At 37.3% G+C, this 12,427-nt stretch overlaps 1 protein-coding gene across 1 annotated transcript; it reads right to left on the reverse strand.

Moving 5' to 3' along the window:
- Positions 1-8,628: 8,628 nt before the first annotated feature.
- Positions 8,629-10,894, reverse strand: LOC149023320 (exopolygalacturonase-like). The gene is made up of 4 exons (XM_089142739.1): positions 10,271-10,894; positions 9,903-10,192; positions 9,248-9,473; positions 8,629-8,853 (listed from the first exon to the last, which is right to left on the reverse strand). The coding sequence occupies exons 1-4, from the start codon at positions 10,892-10,894 to the stop codon at positions 8,629-8,631; spliced, it is 1,365 nt and encodes a 454-aa protein (XP_088998865.1).
- Between the last annotated feature and the right edge of the window lie 1,533 nt (positions 10,895-12,427).

Consider the following 12,427-nt stretch of genomic DNA (forward strand, 5'->3'; position numbering starts at 1 on the left):
AGAGAGTCAAAGAGAAGGACCCAAGATAAAAAGGGGGGGGGGGGGGGAATGTATATATACACATTGATCTTTAGAGATTGCTACATTCTTTGCCAGCGTGTTGGCCATGAAGTTAGCTTCTCTGGGAATATGCGAGAAAGTGCACTATGTGAAAGAAGAAGCTAACTGCCGGATGTCAGAGAGTAGGTGATTGATTTTCCAGCTGTGGGGTCGGGCATCGTAAGGAAAGTACGAGCGCTTGGTTGTCACTTTCCACACATACTTGAGATAAGTTGAAATCGCGTGCAAGAGTAAGACCACAACGAATGGCAAGAGCTTCCAATATAAGAGAGTCTTGACAACCCGTGCCTTGGCTAAAAGCGAAAACCATTTGGTGGTTATTATTCCGAACTATTCCGCCGATGCCAGATCTATGTTTTTCAGCGAAAAAGGAACCATCCACATTCAGTTTGAAATGTCCTGGTGCCGGGGGTTCCCACCTAATTAATGGTGGGGTTTAATTTGTGGGCTTGTGTTGAAGGGATTGTGGGGGAGAGAATGACCATAGCATGTTGGAGGTGTTGTATGGCTGCCGGAATTGTTGGTGTTGGAGAGGAATGGGTGATATGATTATAATAGCCCCACAAACTCCAGCATGCAAACAGGGTGCGATTGGCTTGTTGATTGGAAGAGGAGGTAGAGGTGGACTAGGCGACCAATGTTTGCAAATGGGAACTGAAAGATTGAGTTGTATCCCCCCAGATCAATTGCAGAGTATGCCATAGGTGAGGAGTAAAAGGACAAGAGAGAAAGAGGTGTTGAGACGATGTATTGGGATAACCACACATGTGACACCGAGGGGGTACACTACACCCCCGCTCTTTCAAGAGATCGGCAGTGGGCAACTTGCCATGGATGGCCTTCCATATGAAAAACAATACCCGGGGTGGAAGGGGAGTATGCCATAAACGTAACCAATTGAAAGTGGGAATCGGGTTAAGGGGGGTGGATGCCATACGATAAGTTGAACTCACAGTGAACTTACCTGAGGAATGTTGTGTCCAAATGAAACAATCAGCTGTCGGCTGGAGAGGGAGGGGAATACCAATTACCAAATCACCAAAAGTCAGACAGTTGAAGAGGGTGCTCTTGCCCTAACATAAACAAAGATTGGTTGGGTGCTCTTGCCCGTGAACAAAGATTGAAGAGGGTGATATTGCCCTAAGATAAACAAATATTGTAAAGGGTGCTCTTGCCCGTGAACAAAGATTGAAGAGGGTGATATTGCCCTAAGATAAACAAAGATTGTAAAGGGTGCTCTTGCCCCGTAACAAAGATTGTAAATGATTTGATTCTCTACTCATTGTATTGAAAGAGATTCATTAGTGAAAATCTCTCTTGAGGCGAAGAGAAGAGTGGACGTAGACTTGTAAAGTTGAACCACTATAAATCATGTGTTGTGATTGCTTGTCATTGTTTAAATTCATTTGAATTCTCAATTTATCTTGAAATTGCAATCAAACCGAAAATTTGGGACAATCCACTAGTTGCAACCGATTCACCCCCCCTCTAGGTTGCACCAACAGAAGTGGTTCTTATGCTTGTTTTGGATCAAATGGATGTGTTTCTTATATTTAATGCATGATTGGATGATTAAGCTTGTACTCGTGTAATTTTGGAATGATGGAGTTTTGTGGTTTTCGATAGGATGGTTAACTTGAGAAACCAAATGGTTGGGAATGGCAGTGGTAGCAGCCCTAGTCAAGAAATTGGGAGTGGAAATCCCCCTCCTCAAGTTGAAGTGCCATCCCCTCCTCAAGGTGGTGCCCTACCAAATGCTCCACTGATGGTCACAACTCATAATGTGTTGAATATCATTGCCAATATGATACATCAACAGCAAACCCAAATCACACACTAATGCAAATGGTAGCAATAAACCAAGGGAATCGGAATGCACCTAATGGCAATGAAGTTGGGACCTCTACTCAAGGTGGGAATAATGGGAATTATGATTTGGGACCCTACACCAAACTCATGGAGCATTTCCTTAAGCTCCAACTTCCCGCATTCACCCAAATAACAAAGGATCCTTTGCTTCCACATAAATGGCAAAGAGAAATGAAGAATGCCTTCTGTCACTTGAGATGCACCAAAGACCAAAAGATCTTTTTTGTCGAACAAAAGTTGCCACACAAAGTGGATGCGTGGTGGAATGCCACACAACCCAGTTTGATGCCACAACACCCAGTAGTGACATGAGAAGTGTTCAAGGAAGCCTTTGGTCATAGTTACATTTCAGCATCAGTCAAGGATTCTAACGAAACACAATTTATGGCACTCCAACAAGGGTCTCTTTTAGTTTTAGAGTATGAGCAGAAATATAAAGAGCTCTTTTTCTTTGCCCTAGCTTTCATAAAGGTCAAAAATTGAGAAGCCCAAAAAGTTCCTACATGGCAATTCAACCCATTGAAATATGCTCCAGTAGTAAGTCAGCGAAGAAAATTGGGATAGAGAGAGAGAGACCTATCAATTGAATAGAAATTGGCAAATAGAGGAAGCAGTCCATATGTTAACATGAACCAGGGAAGATTCAACAGTCATGCACCTTACCCTACCACTCAGTTCTAGCCAAGAGGTATTGGATTTGGACAAGGAAGCAATGGTACTATAGTTCACCTAGTTGTTTCCCCTCAGCCTTCGGGCCATTCTACGCAAATCCCCGTCGAAGATTCGACTGCGTTCAAAGCCTGAAAACAACAAGCTTCACAGTCTCCTTTACAAACTGCTTGGATTAATGGATGTTGTTTGCTATTATACTTCCTTTGGGTGGTCCGCAATCAAATCCGGTTTTAAATTTTAAATTTTACGACTGATGAGGTGGTGAGTTTAATTTTCTCATATTTAATACATTTTGGTTTTAAAATGGATGGGAAAAGATTTACTACTACCATTTTTTCGGATGCAAGCAGATTGGGCCTTAAATTTTCTGTCATTGGCGCTGCTCCTCCACAAAAAAATTTTGGGGTCCTCTTGCTGCAGGCTGGGTAAAGCTTAATATGGATGGGTCTTCTTTGGGCAATCCGGGAAGGGATGGGGGTGGAGGCATTTTTCGGAATGAAGTTGCTACTGTGGTGTTCAATGTCAGTGTTTTTCTAGATGTTAAAACCAACTTTGAGGTTAAATTGGAAACTTTCATTCACGGATTGGGTTGGGAAATGTACTTAGAAATCACTAAGCTTTGGATAGAAAGTGATTCTAAATCTGTAGTGATTTTAATTCAACAAAAGAAAATACCTTGGTATGTCCTTCAACAGTGGAGAGAGTTACAGGAATATTTGATGGCTATAGACCGGAAGGTTTCACATTGCTATCGTGAATCTAATATGGTGACAGATTTTTTGACGAACTCGCCAGCTAGGACGGGAACTTCTGAAATTAACATTCCTTGATCAGCTTCAATTCTTAAAGAACTTGATTTGGATGCCTCTAGACGTTCGAGATATCATTTTTAATGGGTTAGTTGTTTTCAAATGTCAGTAGGAACTAGTGAGGAAGGGTGTATTTGGGGCAACGGTTGTTGCGGGTGAGAGAGGTTGGTTCCTCATAAGGTACTAATTGCTGTATTTTTTTTCTTTTTTTTTCTTCTTCGCTTAATATGACCCTTTTAGCGGGAATAAAAATGTATAGGTATTGATGTAGACCATGCTTTTGAGTAGGGTTGTTTTCGTATTTTAACATTTTTTAATTTCTTTTATTTACTAATTGGTTAAAATTATCATGCAACTGATAGAAATTTCTTTTTCTAGCTTTAGTGTTGTTGGATGTCCAAACATAAAACATAGGTGTCCGAAAAGCATAGTTTCGCCAAAAAAAAAAAAAAAAAAAAACTTCTTATAGGAGTTTTATCTTGGTTATAATCAATAAGCAACTCTTATACCAAAAAAAGGTTATGTCTAGGTTAGTTTATGCATCATTTTGAATTAATGTAAGTTTTTAGATACAATTTAAACGTATGATAGAACTTTACTTTTGATTCTATAAAGCTTTCAAATTTATTTTTTTATAAATGATTTATTAAACGACAATCACCAGATAAGGTTGAAGAGAATAAGAAATAAAACTTACGTTCCCATGCACCCACCTCCCCGACTCTCTGACTAACATTTCATTGACATCATTAGATCTTTGCAAGTAAAATCATTATATGTTAGAATTCCTCTCATGACTAATATTTGTTTATCAATAAAAGGAATTTGGAAAAAAAAATTATAAAGTTTCTTTAAAAATGTTAAATTTTTTCCTTTGGTTTTTAATTTTTTGCTCTTATTAATTAATATCTTTCATTCTTTTTGGTAAAAAATTAAAATCCTTCATTGGTGATGTAGAATTATGGATGGACAATATGAAACTGTTCTTTTTTCGCTAAAAGCATCATTTGTATTAAAAAGCGGGAAAAAAAATTACAAACATACAATCAAAAACCATCCCTAAAACCCGCAACATTAGATGCCCCCAAATATACCCAATCGCACCGGTTCCAACTCACATAATCATAGATAGCAAATCAAAACCTGAAACGAGAACAACCATAAGCCTCTAAATCAAATTCACTCCTTATCAATGTTGTCCAGGGAATATTAACATCTGAATAACACCGTCTTGCCGCCCGATTTGCCAAGAAATCAGGCCTAGTTGTTATCCCTATAACAATGCAAAATTTTCCAAGGACGACTGGCAAGAAACACCTCTCCTGCACTGCAAGAAAACTACAGAATCTTCCTTTGCTGAATTAACACCACAACTACCACTAAATCACGTTTTATCCATAAAAATGTTTAATATCTAACTTTATTGCCCACTCTATTCCCTGCATTAGGGCCTCCATTTCAGCCTCAAAATTATTTTTTTATCTCTAAATAGATGTTGATATTTAACAGAATAGCTGATGACCCATCCATAAACAAACCTCCTGCACCATACCAGGATTGAACAACGAACAACCGTCGACATTTAACTTAAACCCACCCTATAGAAGGAGAAACCCAGAAAATTTCTTGAGGAGAAGAGGTGCTTTTAATAGAAATTTTTAGACCCGTCACTCGCGATTGATCAAACACCACTGGAGAAACCTTTCTGTTATCAAGAACGAAATCATGACAACTGAGATCAAAGGAGATCTGATGCAAAACCCAATCTTTAGACAGATGCACCTCCTCATATCAATATTTCTTACGAGCAAACCACAAATAATACAATAGCAAGAAGCAGCCATGAAATCACATATTACCCAAAGGCAACGACTTACTCCGTGTAGCTCCACCTCTTCTTTAGCTTCCTCTATCTCTAGTTTTACCCCTGTTACACTTCCCCATAATCTTAAGGTCGATCTCCTTTATAAAATCAACTGTCTTTGATCAAGAAAAAGTACCTTTAGCAAATCATATCCATCCTACTAATTTCCCACATTTAAAGCCTTAGCATGTACCTTCACCTTTGCTCCAAGTGCATACATTTTTCATCTTCAGTAAAACTTTAGCAACTAAAATAATGGACTTGGGATTAATATTTTCTAGTTGTTTACTCAACCTAATCTTTCTTTTAAATTTTCTAGAATATAAAATGTTATATTTATCTCTCTTGATTAAATAAATTGGTATAAGTTTTGGTAATTATTTTTTGACTTTTTTGCTTAATATGTTTGACATCTAATATCAAACTATTTTTATTTTAAAGAACAAGAAAAATCTCATAATCCATAGTGGATTTTGGAACAAATATATATAATAATAATAATAATAACAAAAATGAGAGTATCCATATGACCTGAAAAACATGGAAAGAAAGTATATCTATTCTCACTCTCTTCCAAATTCCATAACTAAACCTTAAAAAAAATTTAAAAAAATTCACACCCTTTCAAAAAATATTGCAAAATTATTTACAAGTATTCACATACCAAACATATTTTTATTTCTTAATTTATTCTAAATAGTAATTATCAAATAAAATTTTACTTTGGATCAACATTGATTCTTTACTATTAATTTCTTTTACTTGATCAGACTCTCATCCAAATACTACAAACCTGGATCTGGTACCTGCTGAGTGTGCAGGTATCCTCACAGGATGATTCGGAAGGAAGTGTTGCAAGCAGTGCTTCAACAACAATGCCAAGGAAATTGCTTTATTAAGTACCATTAAAGATAAATCTTTTTGCGCCCCCTTGTGGAGAGATTCTTAGTTTCCCCTTTCTATTGCTGGTTGGTGTTAGATCGCTTGCAACTTAAGATAACTATTAATATTTAATGATTTATGAAAGCAAATTGTTGCATGTAATTTGATTGGTAAGAACAACTTATGATTTTCAAAATCAGACCTCCCAACAGTTTCGAAAATGCACGGGAAATGGAAGAAAGCCCAGTGGTTTCTTGTGTGAATATGAAGACCCCAATTGCGGAACCCGAACGTGATCAGTTAGAATCTTCTCCTCAAAATTGTTCTGAAGCTCATTGTGAATCGAACACGTCGCCTAATCATCAAATGGGGATTGTGAAAGATGTCTAAGTTATTGTGAGTGACTTGATGGCCATTGCTGAAACCTTCACTGCCCTTTTCTCTTCTCTCTGTCACCGGACTGCTCTAGTTTCTTGGAATCCTGGTCCCAAGTCACAGGGGATCTGAGCAGGCAAAATGAAACTGGGGATTTGGGAGTCGGGTAAATGAAGGGTCTACTTTAGTAAATTAGCAAACTTTGAATCCTTAAAATGTAAAAATAAAAAATAGTATTTACAAGTAAACCCTTGTCATTTAATTCTCAATTGTTGGACCATATTTTGACTATGTGGCACAATCAACCCTGCTGGCTGCTGCAAATAAAAATATAAGGATCGCTCTCCGCTGTTCATTTTTTATGCGATTATAAGAATTGCACCAAAAAAAGGTTTCTTTTTTTTGGGTTAACCTATGAATTTATTCGATAGCAAACCAGGCAAAGGTCATGGCATCCTAATTACATAGGTCTTAGAGCCATGCAGTGGATTGGAGCTAAGTTGTTGAACTGGAAACCAACAAGCTTTCCAAGCTAGAGTATCTACCACATTATTCGCTTTTCTAGGGATGAAAAAGTAATTACATATCATCATTTGGTTTGCCAAGTAATTTTGAACATCATGTACTCTGGAGACAGCATTAAGTGGTAGGCTTTGGATGCACTCTATTAACAATTTGAAGAGTTTACGATTATCAGTCATAAGTTGACCTCATCGAGGCCTTCTCCAACAGCGAAAAGGAGGCCTAGACGTATTGCTATGGCCTCTTCTTAGACTACAAATGGAAAGACGTGAGCTTTGAGTGGGTTTGGGTTTGCGCTATCTCTAAAGATAAAGCTCAAACAACCTAGGTCTCCTTCTCCAATACTAGAGGCATCACAACACATCTGTGTCCTATTTGCCATAAGAATTTGTAGGGGTCTCAAACATAAGAAAATAAACATTTTTTTGGTGAGAGTGAGTGTTGAGTATGGAATGCAACAAGATTGCATGAACATTAAAGTTGGAGGTTAGTTTGCATTGCTATGCTTTACAAAAGATGAGACTATTGTCTAAGGAAGTGTGAGATTATAAATTTGACTCCTTATACCTTTGAGACCAGTCACATGAGGTGATTAATATTCTTTATTGCTTTTGGCTTTCCGGTTTGACCCAAATGATGTTTTTTAAAAAGAGGAAAAATTACGTAGCTTATCTACATAATAAAAAAAAATTGTACACTACAGAATAATTGTAAAATTGTCTAATTATTGGGATACGACAGATCCCTTTTGCAGTCGATAGGATATATTAATATATTTTTTGACTTTTTCCTATTTTAAGTTGGTGGATATTTGGTTTCGGTTTCTTTGAAACTCTTAGAGGAATTCCGCATGGTTGTCTAGTGTTTAGTTTTTCTCGGTAAAGCTTTGAGTGTTCAATTGTGTATTATTATCACGAAAGATTGGTTAACCACCTCAAAGTAATTAGCTAATCAAAATGAGAAGGGGGTTTAGAAGTAACCCATTTGTGGTAGAGTTATTAAAATTAAAATATCAACTATGTTTTTTATTTTAAATATCTTTTAGGATTTTGGTGGACAACAAATAAATTTACCATATAATTGTACCAAATTATTTAAATTTCATACCGTATGTATTAATGACATGTTACATACGTAGTCTTTTCTTATTCCTTAAACTCAAAAGGAATTAGATGACAAGTGAAGTGATATTTATTAATCAAAATTTGAAATAATGACTTGGACATCGTTATATTGTCCCTTCCCTTTCCTTTAGTCCCTTCCTTCTGACTACCAGAGGAAGTTTAAGGAAAAGAAAAATGCAATTGGTGATATACCAATCATCAAAACTGGAGTACTTGAAAAGAAAAATGAAGCTCATTTTATTGAACTCTGAATCAAGTCAGAGAGAAGTAATACAACTAGCAATGTCCACACATAGAAAAAGGTCTTTGATGATTTTTGCCTATTGAAATTCCTACTTTGTTGGGCTGGTCAAACTAACAAACCACAGCCTCCAACCAGAGTAATCTCAATTTAAGAACAAGGCACAAATAACCAGACTTGTTTGTGTGTGAGAATTGCAATTGAATGGACTCAAAAGCAAGAAGCTGGCATTTGAACACCAGAAGCAACCCCTTTTGCATTTGTGCAATTTGAAGTGGTTGCACCACTAGCCAATGTAGATTTCAAGTTGATATCAACAAGCTCTACCTTTTCGCATGGTACATCTTGACTACATGAGATGAAAACTGCATCCTTGGTTGCAGATGTACCCCTGATGTTCTTGAAATGAATGTCTGTGAGCTTCACACGCGAAGGCTGTGCATTGGGTAAGGACAATATACAGCATTAGTAATGTTAGAGACCTTTTATAAAATCAATAATTACTAGTCCGAAAGGAAAAAAAAAAAGAACTCAAGGAGTCAAGATTTTCTTTTGTGAACCAATCGACCTACCTCCCTCCTCCCTTCTATTAACCACAAAAGGGGATGGTTATACAACTACACCCATTCCAACCTAGCAAAGAGAGCTCACCCACAACTAAACTTGGTAGTCTTATTGCATTGGAAGTGTATACGTATTAATTCAAATGAAAAAAAGAATAGTTGTAATGAAGTGGACTTGTCTATCAAGAGATTGTTAGGAAGAATGCAGTCATCTGAGTATTATTTTATGGATGTGACACTAACTTTTATGAGCTTATTGAACTTACCTTGGTGTCGCATTTATTCTTATCACAATATTGTTGGGTGACGATGATGGGATTTTTTACATTTGTCATGACAATATCCTCAAATATAACGTCAGAAACGGTGTTCTCTGGTGATGCTGGCCATGTTTTGATCCGAACACCATTATCAGTCTCAGTAAAGCTGCAGTTCTGCACCCTCAAACCCTTCACTTCCTTTTCGTTAGGATTCTTTCCAAGGCTTCCCAAGCTACAAAACAATGAACACAATTTGCTTAAATTCAATTAAAGCATGGTTAATCTTCCCCCTTTACATGAGTCAAGCTTGCCTTAAACCTGAGCCTAACCATCATAGTCTTAACCCTAACCTAGCCGACCCATGCTAGGGCCGAGCATATGGGCAACCTGATCATTCTTTTTTTTTCTTGCTCTACTCCCCCCAAAAGAAACAAAGAGGAAGGGACATGGACGGCTCCACCGCTTCCTGGACTGTGCCCAAACGAAGAAGCGGCTCGTTGCTCATCTATATAGAGGGGACTTTTCTTCATCTGGCCCATGTGGCCCAATAGTAGTAACATAGTTGGGTTTTCTTAGCACCCCTGAATTATATTAGATCAGTTTTCTATATTAATTACTTGGGAGTTTATTGAAGTATTTAAGCATGATTAACAATAATTACCTGATGCCATGACCTGGTCCACAAATGACATTGGAGACAACAATGTTGGAAGTACCCGCTCCGATGGACACGCAATCGTCACCCGTTCCAATTTCACTATTAGTAACAGTGATGCCGGATGAGTCGCCAATGTGCACACCATCAGTATTTCGGCTTGTTTTAGGGGCTTGGATTTTAACATCATGGACAGTAAAGTCACTGCTTTGGCCAATAACTACGTGAAAAGCCTTACTATTAATCATAGTTATGTCGCTTAATGATCCACCAGTAATTGAAGTAAGGTGCAAGCTCTGAAACCAAAGTAAAAGTTAAGAAAGGGAAATAAATATTATTTTCCATCGATTTTCATGTACAAAAGAACTACTCACAGTTGGGGCCATTTTGCAAGCTGCATTTGAGGTATGAACACAACTTTTGGGCCAAGTGGCTTCTCCTTGACCGTCCAAGGATCCGGTTCCAACCCCAGTGATATTCAACTCACTAAGGCCTTTAAATGTGATCCATGCTTCACTAGATTCCATGGTTGATGGAGCTATTAATTTTCCATTTATCTCAACAAGAGGAGATTTCTTGTTTCCGCAAGGACCACCAAATGTTATTGAAGTAAGAGAATAGTCCCCTTTCGGGACCACAAGGGTAGCTGGCTCTGTAGATTTACATGCAGCAGCCCATGCATCAACAAAGGCCTTATTGTTATCTGTTTTTCCATCACCACTTGCTCCATACTTGGTGACATCAAACACTGTACCTTGTGTATCATTTCCTGATGCAGATCCAGAAGCATTTCCAGATGTTGGTGCTGAAGCATTTCCTATTGTCGATGTTGGTGATGGCGTAGTTGATGGAGTTGTTGACGGAGCAGTAGTTTCACCATCTGAGGTATTATTTCCATCAGTTGATTTTAGAAGCCGAAACTCAAAAATTCTAGCTTCAGCCTCCCATAGAAGGAAACCTAATATACAGATTAAGATAAGATGCTGGCGTGAGCCCATTATCAATTCTCCAATAAAATTTAATTATTTGAGCTAAAAGAAATTGAAACAACAAGTCACCAAATGAGATGGGATCAAGTAGAACCTTAGACCTTGTTGGGCAAGAGGCTCAACCGATCCCAGCTCAATAGATTTCTGGTAGACCTGATTCAAGTTCTGATGCTTTTTGGGGGATCTGATATTTATACCCTGAATTTTCAACCTAAGTTGGGCAAAACTATCTTAGCCATGAATTTTTTTCGTAGAAATTTGTATCCATGAATTTGGCATGAGAGAGAGAGAGAGAGTGATCCATTCAACTTACTATTTTTGTTAATATTAAATTGTGGTAGGAAATCCACCTACAAATAGGAATGTCCTACACTTTCATTAGGAAGAATAAAGGGAAAAAGAAAAAAAGGAAAAGGAAAAGTAATATGAAGTTTAGTATGGTTGATTTTTATCCACCATTGGTAAATTTACGGACACCACATGGTAAAATACCAATAAGTTTGAAGTGGTTAGTTTTTATTTACCATTGTTGCAACTCATCACTTAATCCTTTTATACTTCTTTTTTTGGGTCAAAAGCTAAGAACTTGATCATATAAAGGATTCAAAGCTAAGAGACCTGGACAACAACAACCAAGTATTGCTCATGAAAAAGGTTAAACATTCCACCAAGACTTAGACATAGAATAGCATCTTGTCCCTTAGTAAGAAAATAGCAAAAGTATTTGTAGACCTAGATGTATAATAAAAGAAATCCCCAACCAAACTAGAAGAGATCCTCAAAATATCTTGCACTAAACTAAGACATATCCAATCTAAAGAGGAAAGAAGTTTTTGCAAGGATAAAATTGCTGGAGAACAGTTCGAATTGACTTGAATCTTCTCCACCCCCATAGCCTTTCCTAGAAGTAAGCCATCCCGAATAGCAAGGAGTTCCATTGCTGTAGCCAACAAACCTATACAATCCTTGCATTGAGCAGCCATAATATATAATAATGCATATGAAATGATAAAAGTGCATAAGTTTTGCCAAGTGTAAGTGCATGGACAAACACGTATAATAAAAGTACATAAAACAAGTCTATAAACAACATAAGCCGAGTGAGCAACTCGGGGATCAACAAGTCTAAAACAAGTCTACCTCCTCTCCTTTGAGAGCACCCATATATATATATATATATATATATTTTAATGGGTACTGAAGGAAGATAATATATTGTTGTTCTGCATAAATTTCAGGTCTAATCTTCTCAGTTCAGTTCTTTTCTGTTTTTCTTTGTTCTCCTGGATTTCTTGTACTTGAAGGAGAAAGGTTGCTTAGTTTTCAGTGTCCATTAAGACTCCTGCAATGGGTTCATCATGCAAAAAAAAAAAAGCTGTAAAAGCAGATTAACCTCGAACTACTTAGATGATTTTTTGCTATAAAAAGATGGATATCTATTAATTAGCGTGGCTTTTGGGTATTGGAGAATTAATCTGATGCTGTGCTTTATTTCGTTCAATTGATAATTTTCAAACAGAGGCGACTGCTAAATTAGGTTCT

This window comes from Hakea prostrata, chromosome 2, assembly GCF_041222555.1.
Source record: "Hakea prostrata isolate BN-2017 chromosome 2, UWA_Hpros_2, whole genome shotgun sequence".
Classification (NCBI taxonomy): Eukaryota; Viridiplantae; Streptophyta; class Magnoliopsida; order Proteales; family Proteaceae; genus Hakea; species Hakea prostrata.

What these genes read in the sequence shown, in the direction of transcription:
- LOC149023320 (XM_089142739.1), bottom strand. Translation starts at nt 10,894, where the DNA reads ATGGGCTCACGCCAGCATCTTATCTTAATCTGTATATTAGGTTTCCTT. An exon ending in CTTGCAAAATGGCCCCAACT is followed by an intron (nt 10,193 to 10,270) that starts GTGAGTAGTTCT and finishes CTTTGGTTTCAG; the next exon opens with AGCTTGCACCTTACTTCAAT. An exon ending in GGACCAGGTCATGGCATCAG is followed by an intron (nt 9,474 to 9,902) that starts GTAATTATTGTT and finishes ATTGTTTTGTAG; the next exon opens with CTTGGGAAGCCTTGGAAAGA.